This window comes from Ovis canadensis, chromosome 5 (genome assembly GCF_042477335.2).
Source record: "Ovis canadensis isolate MfBH-ARS-UI-01 breed Bighorn chromosome 5, ARS-UI_OviCan_v2, whole genome shotgun sequence".
NCBI lineage: Eukaryota > Metazoa > Chordata > Mammalia > Artiodactyla > Bovidae > Ovis > Ovis canadensis.
In genome coordinates, this window is record NC_091249.1 from 69,724,258 (window position 1) to 69,746,982 (window position 22,725).

The window sequence follows — 22,725 nt, forward strand, 5'->3', positions numbered from 1 at the left end:
TGGCACTTTAGTTTCACTTTGATTTGGATTCGTGTAATAATTAGTGAGGGTAATTATCTTTGTATATATTTATTTATTAACTATATTCTTTCTTGTTATGTCTGTTCAGGAATCTTGTTAAAGAACCCAATGGGAAACTGCATAATTTCTTAAAATTAATATTGATTAAGAGTGAAAGGAAGCTTACCTTCTGGACACCCTGTCTTAAAAATGCACTAGCAAAAGACTCCAAAACGCAGTTGAGAAAACCAGCCCCTGTGATTGAAATCCTGCCTTTCTGAATGAACTCTGTCCTGCAAAAAACAAAAATATAAACCCTTGGTGTCGTTTCTATATTTGAATATTTAAATTACAGGTATTTCCAACAGCATAATTACCATTTATAATCAACACAAAATAATATCCATAGTAATTCAATAATTGCCTATTAGGACAAAAGATCTTATTAAAAAGAGACTTCCAGTTTATATAACATAAGCAATGTATTATACTCAAAAACTATTCATTTCAAATCGCTAAGAAAGTATATCTTTAAAGTCTTCACCATGCACAGAAAAAAAACTGTCACTATGTGAGGTAATGGATGTGTTAACTAACCTTATTGTGATTATTTTGTAATATATACATATTTCAAATCATTACACCATACATTTTAAACTTACACAATATTACATGCCAATTGCATCTCAATAAAGCTGGAAAGAAGAGAAAATAAATGGGTACATTATTCTGATTATAAAATCTATATAAAACATAAGTTTTATTTATACCTAACAAATCAAATGATGCTTACCTGGAAGAAAACTTATGACCAACCTAGATAGTATATTCAAAAGCAGAGACATTACTTTGCCAATTAAGGTCCATCTAGTCAAGGCTATGGTTTTTCCAGTGGTCATGTATGGATGTGAGAGTTGGACTGTGAAGAAGGCTGAGCACCGAAGAATTCATGCGTTTGAACTGTGGTGTTGGAGAAGACTCTTGAGAGTCCCTTGGACTGCAAGGAGATCCAGCCAGTCCATTCTGAAAGAGATCAGCCCTGGGATTTCTTTGGAAGGAATGATGCTAAAGCTGAAACTCCAGTACTTTGGCCACCTCATGAGAAGAGTTGACTCATTGGAAAAGACTCTGATGCTGGGAGGGATTGGGGGCAGGAGGAGAAGGGGACGACAGAAGATGAGATGGCTGGATGGCATCACTGACTCGATGGACGTGAGTCTGAGTGAACTCCAGGAGTTGGTGATGGACAGGGAGACCTGGTGTGCTGTGATACATGGGGTCGCAAAGAGTTGGACACGACTGAGCAACTGAACTGAACTAAACTGAACAAATCATGATGATTAAAATCTGACAGGACAGTCAGAAAGCTTTAAGAATCTCTATTACAATAAATTTGACTGATTCTAAGTAAATATATCATGGAATGTGAAGTCAAGTGGGCCTTAGGAAGCATCACTACGAACAAAGCTAGTGGAGGTGATGGAATTCCAGTTGAGCTATTTCAAATCCTAAAAGATGCTGCTGTGAAAGTGCTGCACCCAAAATGCCAGAAAATTTGGAAAACTCAGCAGTGTTCACAGAACTGGAAAAGGTCAGTTTTCATTCCAATCCCAAAGAAAGGCAGTGCCAAAGAATGCTCAAACTATCACACAATTGTACTCATCTCACATGCTAACAAAGTAATGCTCAAAACTCTCCAAGCCAGGCTTCAGCAATACGTGAACCGTGAACTTCCAGATGTTCAATCTGGATTTAGAAAAGGCAGAGGAACCAGAGATCAAATTGCCAACATCTGTTGAATCATCGAAAAAGCAAGAGAGTTTCAGAAAAACATTTACCTCTGTTTTATTGACTAGGCCAAAGCCTTTGACTGTGTGGATCATAATAAACTGTGGAAAATTCTGAGAGAGATGGGAATACCAGACCACCTGACCTGCCTCCTGAGAAATCTGTATGCAGGTCAAGAAGCAACGGTTAGAATAGGACATGGAAAAAACAGACTGGTTCTAAATTGGGAAAGGAGTACATTAAGGCTGTATATTGTCACCCTGTTTATTTAACTTCTATGCAGAGTACATCATGTGAAATGCTGAGCTGGATGAAGCACAAGCTGGAATCAAGATTGCCGGGAGAAATAACAATAACCTCAGATATGCAAATGACACCACTCTTATGGCAGAAAGCAAAGAAAAACTAAAAAGCCCCTTGATGAAAGTGAAAGAGGAGAGTGAAAAAGTTGGCTTAGAACTCAACATTCAGAAAACTAAGATCATGGCATCCAGTCCCAACACTTCATGGCAAATAGATGGGGAAACAATGGAAACAGTGTCAGACTTTTATTTTGGGGGGCTCCAAAATCACTGCAGATGGTGACTGGAGCCATGAAATTAAAAGACTTGCTCCTTGGGAGAAAAGTTGTAACTAACCTAGACAGCTTATTCAAAAGCAGAGACGTTACTTTGCCAACAAAGGTCCATCTAGTCAAGGCTATGGTTTTTCCAGTGGTCATGTGTGGATGTGAGAGTTGGACTATAAAGAAAGCTGAGCTCCGAAGAATTGATGCTTTTGAATTGTGGTGTTGGAGAAGACTCTTGAGAGTCCTCTGGACTGCAAGGAGACCCAACCAGGCCATCCCAAAGGAAATCAGTCCTAAATATTCATTGGAATGACTGATGCTGACGGTGAAACTCCAATACTCTGGCCACCTGATGCAAATAACTGACTCATTGAAAAAGACCCTGATGCTGGGAAAGATTGAAGGTGGGAGGAGAAAGGGACGACAGAGGATGAGATTGTTGGACGGCATCACTGACTCAATGGACGTGAGTCTGAGTAAACTCCAGGAGTTGGTGATGGACAGGAGAGGCCTGGTGTGTTGCGGTTCATGGGGTCACAAAGAGTCTGACACAACTAAGCGACTAAACTGAACTGACTGAAGTAAATATATATACATATCCTCATCCCATGCTACAAAATGTCTTGCAAAAATTAAGTCTGAGACAATTATTAGCTTGAGTAGATCACTTAGATTCTCTTAACTCAGTATCCTCCCCATATAAACTGGAAATAATTATAGCATCTTACATTTACAACCAGTGCCAGAAATAAATAAACACATACATACAACAGGAACAGGAACAGCTCCTGACACACAGTAAATAACTTATTAAATGTTAGGCAGCCACCATTCCTAACAGACAGAAATAGGAAAAGAGCCTGGAATGACTTCTTTAATCTTTGATTAGAAAAGGAGGTGAGGGACTTCCCTGGAGGTCAGCAGCTAACATTCTGTGCTCCCATGCAGGAGGCCTAGGTTCAATCCCTGGTCAGGGAACTAGATCACCCACACTGCACCTAAAGATCCCACATGCCACAACTAAGACTCAGCAGAGCCAAAAAAAAATTATAAAAAAAGGAGGTGAGACAGATTATATATGCCACTGATCTATTTAAAGTCTTACCAATATTATCTCCATTTCATAAAATAAAGATCTAAACAACACTTGAGAGTCATATCAGAAAGATGACAGAATGGTAAGCCCCAGGCCCCCATTTCCTCATCAAGAACCCAACTTAACAACATATGAGCGAATTCTCCTTTGTAAGAAGTCCACAGACCAGTGAAAAGACTACAGCACCCATGTGAATATAAAGCCAAGCAGAGCCACATCAGAGTGAATAATAATGTGCTGCACTGACCTACTCGTAGCCCCATGCATCCAGCACAGTGCAGCACAATCAGGAGAAAGCTCTTAACTCCTGGCTCCTCTGGGAGAAAAGGAAAGAGTGGAATGTATGGCGAACATTCTGGCTTTATGGGTGTGCTGTCTGAAGAACTGGTTTCTGTCTTGCCTGACTCAGAATGCTGAAGGGAACAGCAGCATATTCTGGATATCAGGGGGCTGCTAAGAATAAAACCAAGGTGGCTTCTTATAGCACCAGAGAATCTGTAGTACCACAGACAGACACTGTGAGCACATATTCACCAAGAGAATATGAGCTCTTGAAAACAGGAGCAGACCTTCTAACTAGGGAATTAAACACACAAGCCTAAAAAAGAAACATCCTAAGACTTGAGAGGGCCCCCCACCCCAAATCCCTGTTCAGGTTGATGAGTGAAAGTGTTCCCCTGTGCAAAGCAAACATGCAGGGGTTGGGAGAGTTGGCTGTCTCTTCAAATGCCCAAGTCTCAACAAAAGGTCACAAAGTAAACAAACAAGGAAATAGGCGTAACCAAAATAACAAAATAAATCTCTAGAAACCAATCCTAAAAAAAACAGAAATTATGAATTACCTGACAAATTCAAAACAATCACCTTAAAGATGCTTGATAAGCTAAAAGAGAATAGAAGTGGACAACTAAATGAAATCAGGAAATGAGGCATGGACAAAATGAGACTATCCAAAAAACGATAGAAACTAGAAAAGAAAAATAAGGGGGCAGGAGGTCAGCAATCAGGAGCTAAAGAATAAAATACTTGAAAACTTCACTAGCACAGTTAACACCAGATTTGATCAAGCAGAAGAAAGAATTAGCGAACTTGAGGATATGTCATTTGAAATTACTAAATCAGAAGAGAAAGAACGGGGGGAAAAAGGAAGTGAAGACAGCCTTGTGGACTTATGGAACACCATTGAGTGGTCAACGTATACATTATGGAAGTGCCAGAAGGAGAAGAAAGAGAGAAAGGAGCAAAGGGCCTATTTAAAGAAACAATGGCAGAAAACTTTCCAAATCTGAGGGAGAAAATGGATATCCAAATTTAGGAAACTCAGTGATTCCAAATAGGATAAATCCTAAAGAGACTCACATCAAGACTTTTATAACCAAATTATCAAGTCACAGAAAATGAGAGAGAATCTTAAAAGCAGCGAGAAAAATAAAACAAAGGAGCCCCCATAAAGTTTTCAATGATTTCTTAGGAGAAACTAAGAAGGCCAGAAGAAATTGGGATGATATATTCAAAGGGCTCCCTGGTAAAGGAAATGCCACCCCACTCCAGTATTCTTGCCTAGAGAATCCCATGGATGGAGGAGCCTGGCAGGTTACAGTCCATGGGGTCTCAAGAGTCAGACATGACTTAACGACTACAGGGAGAAAGATACAAAGGGCTAAAGAAAAAAAAGAAAAAGAAAAAACAAAAACACCTGAAAACCAAGGATATCATATTTGGTAAAATTATCCTTCAAAAGGAAAGGCGAAATTAAGGTTTCCCACATAAACAAAAGCTGAGGGAGTTCACCACCACAAGAGACTGGACTCTGCCTCATTCATTCATTTGTTCAACACACACTGACAGTGTGGTTACAATACGCTGAGCACCTTACTGGGTGCAAGAGTCACACAGGGAAGGACAGGATCTGTCCTCCAGAATCCCGCTGACTAGTGGGAAAGAGAGACAAGATGGTGAGTGTCACCCAGCAAATGGAGGCAAAGAGTTCCACCAGCAGAAAACTACAAAGATCCAGACAAGGTGTGAAGGAGCAGAGAATATCTGAAGAGCTAGTTATCAGAAAATACCCAGTACTTAGTGAGAGGCTGATAAATTCTTTCCGTAAAAAAGTATAAGGTAGGCATGGGAGACGCTAGGAGATAAGGCTATCAGGGCAGATGGAGACCAGATTGCAAATGGTCTTCCCAGATTGAGGAGTTTAGACTTTACATTGAAGACAAGGAATTTATCTGAGGCTACCAAATAATAGGTACAGATTAACAGTTACATGTGCACCATTAAATAAAAGGCTTGATGCCTTTGCTTAATGCTTTTAGATGAGCCCATATCCTCCATTTTCAGCACACTGCCTACACTCAGTGAGTTCAATGAGTATTTGCTAGATGGATAAACATTTAATTTTTTTACAATCAAAACTATTCAAGGGTTTCCCTGGTGGTCCAGTGGGTACGATTCCATGCTTCCCAATCCCTGGTCAGGGAACTAGATCCCATATGTTGCAACAAAGATCAAAGATTTCGTGTGTCACAACTAAGACCAGGCAGGCAAATAAATAAACAAAAATAAATACTAAAAAAATATTGCCCCTACGTTCTTATATCTCTAAGAAAAGGAAATGGGAGCCGGATCTCCCATAGGTATACTTGGGACTGTGTGTATATGTATATATGAGCACATTCACTAAGAAACATATTAAGAAAATTATGAAACCAAAAAGCTGTGATTTGGGTAAAAATAGTTACTATAACCCTTAATTAGATCTCTCTAAATGTCTAATAGCAGTAGCCTCCACATTTAGATGATACAGACTAAAAGGAAACCTTCAGAACACTTCTCTCCCCGTCCCGCCCTCCGTCTCTCCCTCCTCCTCTCTCTCACATACATGCACAGCTATCCTAGCCAATCTCACAAATATTCTAGGCAAAGCAGCTTCCACCTGTTAGATCTAAGCCTATTTAGAATGATTTGCCCATGTAAAACTATATCCTAGTGACATTAATCTTTCCTGTCTTTGTTCCAGATTAAGTCAGAGTAGAATTTTAGTGATTTTAATATTTAAAAATGAAAAGTTGAGCAGTCCTACACTCTAGGGAGAAATGTACTCTTCAGTCTGCAAGGAAAATGTAGGTGAGGGATTAATATAAGTCTCACTTACATCATATTCTAACCAATATTTCTTTCCACCACTTTTGGGAGAAGTAAATGCTCAGAAAAGCACTCTCAGGCTTATCCACATATCAGAGAATAACAGGGCAGTAAAGCAGGGTCATGCCCTTGCCATCAGTGAGATGCAAGCTTATCCTATTATATTTTAAGACTTTCATAGAAGGAACTGCTGTATTTTCTCTCAATAACCCATTGGCAAAGCATATCAGATATATTCTTCTTAATACACATAGCTAATCTAAATCCCTCACGCTAGGTAAGCCTCCATTTAAGTTCCAACACAAAACACAGTAGCTTACACAACAACTTATGGTTTAATTTCAGCTCTTTAAAAAGAGAGAGAGAGAGAGAAAGATAAGATGGATGGATGAGCATGTGAACAGACAAGTGGACAGAGCTAAAATATGAACAGACTCTCTGGGCATTAGAATTATAGGTGCTATGTATTTACTTTGTTCTTTTTACTAATTTTCTGTAATAAAGATGTATTACTCGGCAATCAACAAAAATATTACTAATAAATTCTTAAGCATCATTTTCATATAAACAGTCATCTTTAACAGGCTCTGTGCAACCATGAACCATTTTCAGCACAGGGACATGCTAACTTCTGACTTAACTCCTTCATTTAAAGTCTCATGAAGTCAACTCTCAGCTTTCCTTTTCCCACACTATATAACTCCAGTTCTTTGTGCTTTTTGTCCTATGACTTTCTCCTTGACCCCAAGCTTAAAGCATCTGATGTTTGACTCAAGAGATATAAAGATGATTCAAGTTTTCCTACACCTGTCTCTGTTCAGCCTAAAGGAATGACTGCATCCATTCACAATGTTATATACTCAGGGTCACATGCACTCTTCAAAAAACTGTACAGTAAAATTGTGTATTATATATCAGACACAGTATTATCTTCTAAGGTTGTCACTCTTAATATGTTTTCTTTCTTTTACACATGAGGAAACGGTGGTAGAAGTTAAATAACTTGCCTGAGGTCATAGCCTGGCATCATGTAGACACACATATACAGGCTCAAAACCCTAGCCTTGCCCCTATCTCAGTGAAGGAGACAACCATCGTCCCAGGCTATGAGATTAGAAATCTCAGCAACAGGTTACATGGCTCTTTTTTCTAATCCATCCAAACATGCACTCAGTCCCCAGACTGTGTTTATTTTACTTCTCAAGTTCCTCAACAGTCCATTCCATTCTCTCTCTTGCTGCTGCTACTGCCTGAGTTTAGCACAGCACTGTCTCTTCAGGACCACAACTGCCTCCTGATGGGGTTCCTGCCTCCAGCATGGGGTCCCCATAATTCACACTGCCCCGTCAGCTTCCTAAGCACATCCTGATCTTATCTCTGTTCACCAAGGCACAGAGAATAAAACTTACTTGCTTAGCGGAGATGCACCCATACTGTTACATGAAGCTGTTGTTAGTTTTCACTGCTGTATACTGTTCTATTGCTTGAAAATACTCCAGATTATCTATCCGCTCTCCCAAAGATGGACATATAATATGGACTCAGTTTGGAGTTTTGTAAAGGAATCACTTATAACATATCCAGTTACACACGTACACAAGGGTCTCTAGAGTGTCTTTGCTGTTGTTCAGTCGCTCAGTTATGTCTGACACTTTGTGACTCCGTGGACTACAACATGCCAGGCTTCCCTGTCCTTCACCATCTCCTGGAGCTTACTCAAACTGATGTCCATTGAGCCAGTGATGCCATCCAACTATCTTAGCCTCGGTTCATTCCTTTCTCCTCCCGCCTTCAGAACTTTTCCAGCATCAGGATCCTTTCCAATGAGTTGGCTCCTCACATCAGATGGCCAAAATATTGGAGCTTTAGCCTCAGCATCAGTCCGTCCAATCAGTCCTTCCAGGATGCCCGCTGACTCTGACTTCACTCTTCCCCCAGGAAGCTGATGCACATCGCCTTCAACAACATGAACCCCTTTCCCATGAAACAGCTGCACCAGCTATGGGCAGCCCACCAGGAGCAGCTGGAGGCCGAGCTGAACATACTAGAGCAAGGCCGAGTACCTGGAAACCGCCAGGTCTGATTTTATTTAGGATTGACTGGTTTGATCTCCTTGCAGTCCAAGGAACTGTCAGGAGTCTTCTCCAACACCACAGTGGGAAAGCATCAATTCTTTGGTACTCAGCCTTCTTTATGATCCAACTCTCACATCCATACATGACTACTATAAAAACCATAGCTTTGACTATACAGATCTTTATCAGCAAAGTAATCTCTCTGCTTTTTAATATGTTATCTAGCTTTTAATATGTTACCATAGCTTTTCTTCCAAGGCGTAAGTGTCTTTTAATTTCATGGCTACAGTCACTGTCCACAGTGATTTTGGAGCCCAAGAAAATAAAGTCTGTCACTGTTTCCATTGATTTCCCATCTATTTGCCTAGTGGTCAAATACCTGGGTCACTGGACATGTACAGTTTCAATTTTTTTAAAAAAATACCATGGTTTTCTAAATGGTTGGACTGGGTTGGTCAAAAAGTCCATTCAGGGTTTTCTGCATGATGATATGGCAAAATCCAAATGAACTTTTTGGCCAACCCAATATCTATATATATTTTTTTCTTTATTGTATCATTTCCAATTGCAATGACTAGCACATGGTAGGAAATCAATAATGCATTAGGAACAGAAGAATGGAGAGGAGGAGGGAGGGTAAGGAAGAAGTAGGGAAGAAGCAAAAGAAGGAGAAATTTATAGTACATCTCAATACCTTGGTCAGGGAAATTGAATCAAATGTCTCAGGAGCTCACTCGTAGTTGTCAGGAGGAGGCAGCCTTTACCTGGCTGAGAGATCAGCTAGCCCGATATCTGGAAACTTGTTTAAAAAGGAGGCTCACTCACTCATATGACAAACATATGCTATGCTAAGTCGCTTCAGTCGCATACAACTCTGTGGAACCCAAAAACGGCAGCCCACCAGGCTCTGCCGTCCCTGGGATTTTCCAGGCAAGAGTAATGGAGCGGGGTGCCATATATAACTGAGCAGTAAAGAAGCCGCCTGCTAACGCAGGTGACGCGGTTGGACCCCTGGGTCTGGAAGACACACTGGAGAATGAAATGGCAACCCACTCCAGCATTCTTGCCTGGAAAATCCCATGGACAGAGGACCCTGGTGGGCTACTGTCCATGGGGTCATAAAGACTCAAACACGACTTAAGAAACTGAGCACGCACGAACCTGAGTCCCATCTATTGCTTTGTCCACTGGCAAACAGAATTCTACACAGAGCACACTGGAATCATGACAGGGAGCACACAGCTCAAAGGTCACAACTCCTCTGTGACAGTGAATGACAGTATATACCATCAGTCTCCAAGGTTGGGGTCATATAAAAATGTGGTTCCTTCTGAACTGGAGAAAATGAAATAGTTCAGAGGAAATATGGATCAGGAATTAATCCCCAGGGTGTGCAGCCACCAGCAAGGAATATACAAAATGGCTGTTTCCAGGAAAGCAAAAGCTCATAATGAGATCTTGTCCCTGAGTTACTGACTGGCTGGGTATGGCAAATCTGGCCTAATTATTTTCACAATGGGAATTTAATTGAAGTGTCTTTGATGAGAAAAAAAGATTCCATGGATATGCTTGTGATGACATCTCAGTTCTAACTGAGATGCTTGTGACATTCTGTAACCAACACAGAGGGGTGGCCCAAGGGACAAGCAGAGTCTGAGGGTCAGGTTGCCTGCCCATGCCCTCCTAACCCCCTGGGCCCAACACTGCTGCAGAGACTGTCCTGCATTCCACCACACGAGGACACGTGGTCCCCTCAAAGTCTTACCAAATCCACCAACAAAACCGTGCTTCCTCAGGGCCCCAGTTCAACTTACAGGGTTCTCAGTAAGTACTAAGCAGTTTTTAACCTTACCACAACCCACATAATTTTATACACATTGCTTACATTTTATATCTGTATGTGTATTAAATACATATATACATGTATATTTATATATATTTATACAGGACATGGATGAGGCATGTGGCTCCTTCAGTCAGATGGCTTGGATTCATATCTCCTCTCTATCACAGAATGGGACTCGTCCACATAGGTAAGTTCCTGAAGCACCGTCTCCTCTGTAAAATGGGGTTAATCACACCTACTCAGAGGTTGTTCCAAAGGTGAATAAGATAATATGTAAGGTAATACTCAAGGCAATATGGTAAACATTCAATACAAGTTAGTTAATCACACTAACACTGGTAGTAATAATGCTATTAACCTGCTACCACATTTGCAAAAAGAGGGGTACAATGTCTTGGAAAGTAAATGCCCACAGAAGAAATCCAGCGCCAGTAAACTCCAAAGTATTTCCAGTCCATTAGCATCTAGGTGGCACTCAATCCTCATAAACTACCTGGCAGGGACTCCCTCCCTCCCTGTGCTGGCATTCAAGGCCCTCAGAGCTCCAGACCCTCCATCTTTCCAGCCTTTTCTCCCATGCTGCTGCTGCTGCTGAGTCACTTCATTCGTGTCCAGCTCTGTGTGATGCTATGGACTGTAGCCCACCAAGTTCCTCTGTCCGTGGAATTCTCCCAGCAAGAATGCTGGAGTGGATCGCCATGCCCTCCTCCAGGAGATCTTCTCAACCCAGGGATCGAACCTGGGTCTTCTGCATTACGGTCAGATTCTTTACCACTGAGCCACAGGGAAGCCCTCTTATCACATATCAAATGCCAGCTCAGTGGTCACAGAGACCAAACAGTCTGCTGGCCTCTATAACCTCCACTCCTAAAGTCTTTCCCCCTGAGCTGCTCTCTTTTAACCTGTTCTAGGAATCAATGGGTTGCTATCTAAGTGATTAGCCATGAGCAGCAGCAGGGAGTAAGTAACAGTGGATTGCAGGAGTGGGTCTATATTACAGGCAGGGTGACTCAGCCTCTTAAAATACAGCATTAATTTTCACAATCTGTCTTATTATTAGCCTGCTGTGGAGAAGAATTGTATTAAAACTTCGATACACATGTCTTTCAATTCTCACCATCTATCTTAGGACATAGATAATATTAACCCCATTTTACAGACGAAAACACTGAGGCTCAGAGAGGTGAACTGGCTAAGGTGACACAAAAGTAAGTACATGGCCACTTTTTGAATCCACACATCCCTTCCCACAACCATGCGACCTAGGAAGGTGCCTATTCAGTGCAAGTTGACTGGCATCCTGAGTGATGGGCAAAGCTTGACAATATACAAGTTTGTGGACTGGTCTACTGGAGGCTTGTCTTGGAATACTGGGCCCACCATCACGTGCATCCCACTCAGGCTGGCGTCAAGGCTGTGTGCTCTACAGGGTGGCACAGTCCTCCGCCATCAGAAGGGCTACGCATTTAGCTGAATGCGCCACTGTCGCTGTTTCAAAGTTCCTAACTCTTTTTTAACAGGGGACTCTGCCTTTTCATTTTGGACTGGCTCCTGCAAATTATGTAGCCGTTCCTGATCCCATTTCAAATATTGGTCTGTACAGCACTACCAAGTCCCTGGGAAGTTTTCTGAGATGCTTAGACATACATACTTTAGTTTAGCAATACCTAATAAAACCCTCAAACATATGTAAACCTTTGGACCCATAATATCTACCTCTAACAATGGGCTTTGAGCAAAAAAAATCTTAGATGAGGGTAGAGACCAGCCTACAAAGATTCTCATCACATGATTATCTACAAGAGCAAATAACGTAATTCCCAATAATTAAACACATTAGAATAATTTTATCCAATAAACTGAACAAGCCATTTTAAAAAATCATTTTAAAGTGACACATTTAATAAGGAAAGGCAGTCCCAAAGGTAATGTTAAATTAATGTAAAAGTCAGAATACCACGTACAGCATGTGACATGTCTGTAAAAATGATTTGTTCTGCAGAATAAGTAAATGAATTATAGCAACTGCAGTACTCTCCTACCACAGAATGGTCCAGAGTAATGGGAAAAGCACAAACTGCTGATCCCTAAAGTCTACCAGGTGGACTGCCATCAGGTTCCTGGCTACAGCCCCAAAAGACCTTTAGGTGGTTCTGCATGGCATCAATTCTTGGTTGATATTAATGAAACACTGTAATTTTTAACACCCAAACTTTTTTATTTACTAGAGGAGAATGGAGGAAGGGAAAGGAGGAAAGAAAGGAAAAGAAAGGAAGGGAAAGGAAGGAAAGGGATAAAGATAAAAAGAAGAGAAAGAGATGAAGGAAGGGAGAGGGAGGGAGGAGGAAGGAAATTAAACTGGCACCTCTGTTCCATAAGAGATTTCAGAGGAGTTCATTTAAATTTCGCTAAACTTTTCAACAGGGTGTTTCTGCCAAAAAGTGTTAACTGTCTGCTGGAGAGCCAGATTATCAACTGGTCCTGCTGTATAAGATTAACAGGGACTATGCAGAAAACAGAGCTGCAAAACGAGTGCCAGCTGTATGTCTGCTTTCCACTGGAACCACAGGACACTGATGAGTTACTATAGGTTCTTAAATCTAGAGGCTCCACAGACTTACCTGGAAAACATTAAATATACTAATTCCCAGGAGCCAGCCCAGGCCAGCAAAACAAGATCACAATGAATCCACATGTTTAAACACCCCTCAATGCTGCACTAATATACAACACAAAACCAAAGGGCAAAGGAGGAGGGGAGGAAAAATAATCAATAGGCCTTCACTAAGATATTTCAAAAGCCCTTACTTGTAAATGGCATAGAGTGCTCTCCTGGCTAAACACCATTGTTTCCAGTTCAGTCATCACCTCCATTTTCAATAAAACACTTACTGCACTTGTCAAAGTTAGTACCTTTAAGGCACCACACCACTCTGAAAACAGCATTTATTCACCATTACAACCTATATTATCTAGTGCTTTATACTCTCCAAGTGAAGAGCATTCCCATTTATTATCTTATTAAATCTCCACATTACTCTTGTGAGGGCATCCCTGGTGGCTCAGCTGGTAAAGAATCACCTTCAATGCAGGAGACCTGGGTTTGATCCTTGGGTTGGGAAGACCCCCTGGAGAAGGGAAAGGCTACCCACTCCAGTATTCTGGTCTGGAGAATGCTATGGACTGTACGGTCCATGGGGTCGCAAAGAGTCGGACACGACTGAGCGACTTTGATTCACTCTTGTGAGGGAGCTCAGCCCAGCTTGAGCCCTTTTCCTGGAGTCCAACGGCAAGCAAATGACTAAGCAGGAAAAAGCGGAAGAGAGGCATTCTGTATTACTGAGCTCAACATTCCCTCTACACCGAATTTCCCAACAAACCCTTTGAGGCTTCCCTGATCTGCACGTGTCCCTCCTGCCAGTGCCCTTTTCACTCCTCCTCATGTCCCCTTTTCAGCTCATAAGAAGGATTATCTGGCATTCATTCAACAAATGGCTACAGAGCCATCTCTGTGAGCCCTGCACTGTGCCAGAGGTGGGGGTTCAGCAGGATGGGAAAGTAGAGAAGACCCTGATTATATGGATGACAATTATATCTATTGCAGGGGATTCTTACTGAGTGAAAAATAAGGCTCCTGTCCAGATGCTATATTTACAGAAAAGGCCTTGGTTTTCCATGTTCAATAACTAGCAGCTCATTCTGCTAATTGTCTCATCACTCACTGATACATGGGAAATTAAGATCAATATAATCAGAGGCATCTTGCTTGGGAGCATGAATACAGTGGGTTTTTTTGTTTTATTGTTTATTAGATAACAATACCCTCAAGCCCTTTATCATCACAATCAAGGCTTAGAAATAATTTCTAAGTAAAGTTGACAAAATCAGAATATTTTAATATATTTCAGTGAAAACAAGTTTGGAGGTCAACTAAAAAGGCCACTGTCAAACAAACACAAGGAAGTTACCTGTCAAATTTTCTCCTGGGGGGGAGGGGCGAAATACATCTGAGTAGGGAAAAAATAGATACACAACAAGAAGTGCCCAACAATTAGTCCCTAGAAACATGCAAATTAATTATACTATTTGTATAATTATTCATTTGAATTACCAAATGAATACTTGAGACTTGGGATGTTTTAATCCAGAAACTTAAAAAGTAAAAATATTATATACCTTATTTAACAGCATGAAGAGTAACTTCAATAGTAACAAAAACTTATTGAACTAAGAATGCTAGTCATCTCAGTCATTTAATCTGTGTTTAAAATTTTGATTTGGGCTTTTTTGTTTCTTTTACTATATTCCAGGAGTGAAATTTTGGATATTTTATAAATGGTGAGTCAACATAACCAATGTTATTAACACACATGCTATTAGGCTGAAATCTCCGTATCTCAGAAATAAGGTTTGCAAGCATCAGTGGACAAGCCAAAGTTCTTAGACATGGACAGGTGAAGACATGGGCCATCACGATGCTTGATGCTGAGTATGGGATTATGGTCTTGTCACTCAAAAGCAAAAGAAACCCAGCTCTATACTATCAGGAACAGCATGAGTCTCCACTGACAGTGATAACTTAAATTCTGCTTCACGATAACAGGGACTTTTTATTTACCACCCAACACACACCGTTACGCTGAAAGCGCAAAGCCCAAGAAAATAGTTTTACAAGATGATTCTTTTAGAATTACATTACTTGGATAAAGTAAATGTTATTAAAACCAAATCTTGTGCATATCAAATACATTTCCACATGGTACAATAAAAACCTGTTAATAATAAGAACCAGAAATTGACAGAAATACATTTTAAAGTCTAGAAGCAAACACAAATTAGCAAGAAATTAATAAGTTTATCCTGGAATGGAAGGTTTCAGAGGGCAGAAACCATGACCTTTCATTCTGAAAAATCATACAGAGTGAAGTAAGTCAGAAAGAGAAAAACAAATACTGTATATTAACGCAATGCGGAAGCTAGAAAAATGGTACAGTATGGACACCAAGGAGGTGAAAGAAAGGGTGGGGTGAACTGGGATTGAATCAGATACACTACCGTGTACAAAGCAGCCAACTAGTGAGAACCTACTGTACAGCGCAGGGAATGCTACTCAGTGCTCTGGGGTCTTCCAAACGGGACAGAAATACGAAACAGAGGGATACATGTGTATGTACAGCTGATTCACTATTCTGCACAGCAGAAACTATACAGCACTGCAAAGCAATTATACGCCAATAACACTTTAAGTTAAAAAAAAATCTAAAGCAAAACACTTCATTCTCCACTTCCAAGAGTAAATAAATGCCTGTGCCTGCTTGCTGGGTCACTTCAGTCATGTCCAACTCTTTTGCAACCCCATGAACTGTATAGTCCACCAGGATCTTCTGTCCATGGCATTCTCCAGGTAAGAATACTAGAGTGGGCTGCCATGCCCTCCTACACGGGATCATCCCAACCCAGGGGTCAAACTCACATCTCTCATTTCTCCTACACTGGCAGGTGGGTTCTTTACCACTAGTGCCACCTGGGAAGCCAGTAAATGCCTGTATCCTACTTTATATAATAAAGTACATTCCCACAAAAGTTGACTTTTTTATCTTGGGTGGATTCATTTTTCCATTCTCTGATGCGGCCCAAGTGTCACAAGCTGTGCAGTGCATTGCCCCCAGTATCCCTGACTCTGAAAATCCGGGCAGTTCCTTAGAGCACGATGCGGCCTTGGATCTACAGCAGATGGGGTCACAGCATAAGCCAAGAAGAGAACCCCAAATCCAGGGCAATTCAGTTAGAGTCAAACGCCTGTGGGCTTCCCAGATGGCTCAGTGGATAAAGAATCTGCCTGCAATGCAGGCGATGCAGAACACACAGGTTTGATTCCTGGGTCAGGAAGATCCCCTGGAGGAGGGCATGGCAACTTACTCCAGTATTCTTGCCTGGAGAATCCCACGGACAGAGGAGCCTGGCGGGCTGGCATCCACAGGGTCACAGAGAGTTGGACATGCGTGAAGTGACAGAGCATGCACACACACGTACAAACACCTGCACCGACCCCTGCATGCTATGCTCTTCACTGCTTCAATCTCACACTGGAGCTAAAAGAGAAGGGTTCCTACTCCCATGGCTCTCGAATTGAGGGACTTATAGCCCCAGAGATGGTGAGCCTGCAGAATGCAAAATCACAACATGAAATACCTCCCCGAAACATAATGGGAAACAACCATAATGTTTCAACATTAAAACAGTACACGCTCAGGATTAGAATCAAAAGTTTCATGAATTTTTAAGATGAGGATAATGGCAGCAATAAAAGTCATGATGTTGAGCACTAATATTTACTGACCATTATTGGCAGGCTTGGGTTTCCCTGCTATCTCAGACGGTAAAGAATCAGCTTGCAATGCAGGAGACACAGGTTGAATCCCTGGGTCAGGAAGATCCCCTGGAGGAGGAAATGGTAACCCACTCCAGGATTATTGCCCAGGAGGAACTTTCCTGGTGCTCCAGTGGTAAAGAATCTGCCTTCACTGTAGAGGATGCAGGTTCCATCCCTGATCAGAGGACTAAGATCCCACATGCTGTGGGGCTACTGAGCATGTGCTCTGGAGTCCTCATGCCAGAACGAAGACCCACTCTAGTATTCTTGCCTGAAAAGTCTCTCAGACAGAGCAGCCCAGAGGGCTACAGTCCATGGGGTCACAAAGAGTCAGACATGACTTAGCAAGTAACACTTTCACTTTCACTTCACTTTTATAGGCAAGCATTACTCTAGCTCTCTGTGTGTATAATCTCATTTGATCCTCACAGCAGCCCTCTGAGATAAGGATATTATCCCCAACATACAGATGAAGAAACTGAGGCTTAGAGCAGCGAAGTACATTTTGCAAGGACATATATTTTGTTTCCAAGGTTGTTTCTAACCCCAGAATCTAGTCATTCACTGTGACACAGGACAGGAAAGACCCTGCACAGGCCTGGAGGAGCCAGGCTGGTTGTGCAATGAAGCAGATCTATAGTATGAACAAAGGAGACAGGTATGGAAAGATGAGAGGCTGTGAGGGTGCCTTAGGGCTTGCTTTCCAGCTCCTGGTTCCTGTCTCTTGGGAGGCCTGATGACTGGTACAGAGCTACCTCTGTATTCACTTACTGAAGCATGTTTCCATCACTTCCCAAAGCCTAACGGAGATGATGAGTACCATGCTGACGAGGAAACGTGAAGAGGAGAAAAGGTGTGCTGTGGTCTTTCTTACTACATCCAGTGGTGTGCGTGCAGGCGCCCTTCCGTCTTCTACGCAGCTCATGTGTTTCAGAGGGAGGAGGACACCCCCTCCCCAACTCCCGCACTGCAGCTCTAGGGGCAGATGCTGACTGGCGAGGGACAGTCAGCCCGTATCAGCCTCTGACCACTCTTATTGGTCCAGGAAGGAGCGGGTGATCGAGGCTGACTCAGAGACTCAGAGAAAGGCTGTTTTCCCCATGGTTGGGATGGGTTCTCTTGCGTTTACAGGTCTCTTTCCCTCACTTAAATGAGAACAAATGTACGCCTGTGGTGGATTCATGTTGATGTGTGGCAGATACACACAACACAATATTGTAAAGTAAAATAATAATAATAATAAAATAAATAATTTTTTAAAAAAATAAAAATAAATTAAGACATGAGTCAGAAGCACCCACAAAAAAGAAAAAAAAAATGAGGACAAATAAGTGTGTGACCCTAGTTGCTCCTGACAGCTAAGAGCTAACCCAACTTGGAAAAAAATTAGATATACAGGGAAAGGTGGAGCCCAAGAACAACTATGAAACTGCAGCCCATCTGGTTACAAGATAACAGAGCTCCTTACTGAGAGGAAGGGTAGTGTCATTGCCAGCAGCATAAATTCGAGAGCCAAACCGCCTGGATTTGAAGCTGATTCTGACACTTACTGGTCATATTAGCTAGTATAAGTTACTTAACTTCTCTAAGCCTCAGGTTGTAAAGGGGGATAAGAATAGTTCTAACCTCATGGAGTTTCTCTGAGGATTAAGTGAATTAACATATATAAATTCATAAATACATACATACATCAAGCACTTAAAACAGAGCCTGGCATATAACAAAAGTATACAAGTGATGGCTGAATGAGTCAGGGTGTCTGTAATTTACTGTGGAAGGCACCCTGGTTAGAAGAGGGGACAGAATAAGTAAAGAGTAAGTATAAGAGGACATCTCTGAAGCCTGCAGTGCTAAGCTGGACTCTGGAAAAACTGAGATGAATGCAAAATATCACATCACTCCAGGCTCTGGAAAGGATGCCAATTTCATTCCATAAAAACTGCAGGAAGAAAATGTCTTACAAAGTTAACAAAGGAAGAAAGCATATTAGAAATACCCAGTTGTGTGATACACAGACAGGGAAAGACTGATAGAGCTCTGCCCCAGAAGATGCCACAACTGCAGAGACATCAGCAGGAGGCCAAAACTGGATTTACGTAGAGAGACACGGAGCAAGGCTTAGCCAGAGTCTACGGGAGACTCACTGTGCGCCGTCTCTGAATTGAGCCGACAGGCCATGCACAGGACAGAATGACATCTGGTTTCCCATCACACGCCCACACCTGCTACCTAACACACAGCTTGAAGGTCTAATTTTAGACTCAGCAGCCGTGACAGCCTCTTTTTTTCTTTATAAAAGGACTGTCCACATTTCATCCTCTGGGCGCACTGACTAGTCACTACTCACACACTCTGCCAAGGAGGGGAATGGAAGTAATACTGGGTCCTTCCTTCTTTGATGTGCCCCCCTGCCCCCGCCAAGATTATCCAGTCATTCAGAATGTTTGCCTAAAACACCCTTCTAAATCCACATCAAGACCTAAGAAAATGTAAGTTTCCCAGAGCCTGGATCACAGCTATCATCAGCCCTGCTCAGAAACCTTTGTGTGACCACTTGTTGCCAAAGGAACAAAACCCATTCTCCATAACCTGGAACCTAAAGCAACCTACAGTTTGAGATTAAGTCCATCCTTTTATAATTATCCATATTCCTGCCTCACCACTTGGGGTCGTATCTTACCTCCGTGACTTAGTGATGCTATCACTTTGGGTAAGTTATTTAACCTGAGCTCCAAAACACTACAGGCGAAGGATCTAGCTCTGACCTTGACATAGTCAGAGTCAGTAACCAAAAGGGGAGTGTTTTGCAGAGGACAAGAGCATAAAAAACCAAAGAAAGGAGAAAGTATAGTTGGCCAAAGCTTTTTTAGAGAGGAATCTGATAATATGTATCAAAATATAAAATGTACATAATCTTTAACCCAGAAATTCCACTTGCTCCATCTACTCTAAAAGGTCATTGAACAAGTGCAGAAATATGTAAGTACAATGAATTCATCAGGGCTTCCTAGGTGGCTCAGTGGTTAAAAAAAAAATCTCCCTGCAATGCAGAAGATGCAGGAGACTCAACTCGGGTTCGATCCCTGTGTCAGGAAGATCCCCTGGAGGAGGAAATGGTAACTAATTCCAGTATTCCTGCCTGGAAAGGCCATAGACAGAGGAGCCTGGCAGGCTACAGTCCATAAGGTTGCAAAGAGTTGGACAAGATTTAGCAAGGAAACAACAACAAAGTAATTTTATCACACCACTGTTTATAACAGCAAAAAATTCAGAAACAATCTAAATGCCAATTAGGATTGGACAAAGAAAATTATGCAAATAGGCACAACTGTTAGATGATGAAAACTGCTTCTTTTTCTCTTGAATTGCTTAGTATTTTTTACAAGACACATGTATCATTTTTTTCCAGAATCAGACTATTTAAAATAAAATAAAAAACAATTTTTAAAAACACACAAAGGAAAAAGGTCCTGAAGGATGTTCTCCCTGGATTATCTGGGCCAATTTTCATTTTATAAAGAATTGATGAAGCTTTAGTAAAGATTTTCAGACTCAGTAGCCCAGAGAGCTGATAACATGAGGCTGAGATACTAATATATGAAATGAAAGACTTCTGTATTTTTTACATAAAATCAGCCTACTCTGTCCTTTTACTACTTCTACCAAAAAAAAAAAAGTGGGGGAGCTCTATTCTTTATCTATAATTTTTATAGTTAGTCCCAAACATCTATGACTTGCATGAAGTTCCTGGCATGCAGGAGACTGACAGGAAAAAAAGCAAAAAAGCCAGTGGGTGGTTCAGAGTAAACCCACCTGAGATGCTAATAAGACTTAGCATTCATAATCAGTGTGCTGCTGGAGCATTCTAGAATTGTCACTACAGGACCAAAATTATGGGGAGCAGAAATGATGTGCACAAGTGATGGGGTTTCAGATGGATCTTAGACTTCTGTTTTTAATAGTTATTTGGGTTTGGAGGCTTTATTTGCCAACGATACAGAATAGCAAAACATGCAGTAAATTATCCTCTGAAATCAGTGCACAGCAATCATCACTATTAACATTTGGTGCTTGTTATAGTTTGTTTTTGTTTGTAAACCTACCTCAAAGGAATTAATCATTTCTCACCTGTTATACTGGCAAAAAATAAAAAAGTATGTTAAGTCCTGGCAATGTTATAGGAAATGAGCTTTCATGTGCTGTTGATGTGAGTGTAAACACATTAACATATTGGTCATAGGAACTTCCCCTGTGGTCCAGTACTAAGAACCCACTTTGCAATGCAGGAGATGCAGGTTCAAACCCTGATCAAGGAACTAAGACTCCACATGCTGCAGGGAAACTAAGCCCATGTCACAACTAGAGTCCTCACAACTCAACAAAGACTCTGCAACCAAGACCCAGCTCAGCCAAATAAATATTTTTTAAAAGCCATATTGGTGACATAATCTACATAAACCTAAAATATGCATACCCTGAGAACCCATCACATAACTTTCTTTTATTGAGGAATAATTCATATACCATAATGTACCCCTTTAAGGTATATAGTTCAGTGGGTTTAGTATACTCAAGAGTTACACAACCAGCAACACTAGTTCCAGAATATTTTTATCATCCCCCAGAAAATTCCATCTCCTGCCCTCCTTGCCTATGGCAAACACTAAAACTACTTTCTGTCTCTATGAATCTGCCTGTTGCGGACTTTTAAAATAAACTGACTCAAACAATATATGGCCTTTTGTAACTGGCTTCTTTCACTGAAAATAGTGTGTTCAAGCTTTATCCATGTAATATGAATCATTACTCCATTTCTTTTTAAGGCTGAATAATATTCCATTGTATGGATATATCATTTTTGGTTATATATTCATCAGATGGTGGACGTTTGACTTGTTTCTACATTCTGCCTATTAGGAATAATGGTGCTACGAACATTCCTGCAAATCTTTGTGGACAATACAGTGTAGAACTGCTGGGTCAAGTGATAACTCTGTTTAACTATTTGAGGCACTGAAAAACCATCTTCCACGGCAGCTATGCCACTGACATTCCTTTCAGCAGTGTGTGTGGCTTCCAGTTCCTCTACACCCTTTCCAGCACTTGCTATTGTGTCTTTTTTATTAAAGCCATCGTAGTAGGCTCAAAATGGGATCTCACTGTGGTTTTAACTTGCATTTTCCTAAACACTAAAGATGCTGAATATCTTTTCATATGCTTATTGGCCATCTGTATACCTTTTTGGATAAATATCGACTCAAATGTCTTAGCCATTTTTTAAGTGAGTTGTCTTTTTATTACTGAGTTATAACAGTCCTTTATATATTCTGGATACAAACTGAACTGAAACGCTTATCAGATTTTGCAAATACTTTCTCCCATTCTCTGGACTGTCTTTTCACCTTCTTGGTGTCCTTTGAAGCAGAAAAGTTTCGATTTTGATGAAGTCAAATTTATCTTTTTTTTTCTTTTGTTCCTCGGGCTTTTGGCGCCATACTAAAAAACGATTGCCTAATGCAAGATCACAAAGATTTACCCCTATTTTTTTTCTAAGAGTTTTATAGTCTTAACTCTTTGATTTAGGTCTTTGATCCATTTTGAGTTAATTCTGTATTTGACATGAGGCAAAGGTCCATCTTTTTTCTTTTGAAGGTGGATATCCAGTTGTGCAAGAATACTCTGTCCGCATCAAATTATCCTGGCATGTAGCTCTTTAAAATCTACCTGAAGCTTGATTGTGACAGTGGTTACACAACTCTATACGTGTGTGTTTGCTAAAACTCATTGAACTGTATGCTAAGAACTTCATTGTTTGTAAATAATAATTCAATA

The 22,725-nt window shown here is 41.1% G+C and overlaps 1 protein-coding gene across 2 annotated transcripts in view; it reads right to left on the reverse strand.

Moving 5' to 3' along the window:
• PRELID2 (PRELI domain containing 2) overlaps positions 1 to 22,725 on the reverse strand; it is an 80,365-nt gene that overhangs the window by 37,405 nt on the left and 20,235 nt on the right. For both annotated transcript variants that reach the window (XM_069592327.1, XM_069592328.1), the window contains exon 5: positions 188 to 293. In XM_069592327.1, the coding sequence (XP_069448428.1) occupies positions 188 to 293 (106 nt within the window). The remainder of the gene's footprint in view (positions 1 to 187; positions 294 to 22,725) is intronic.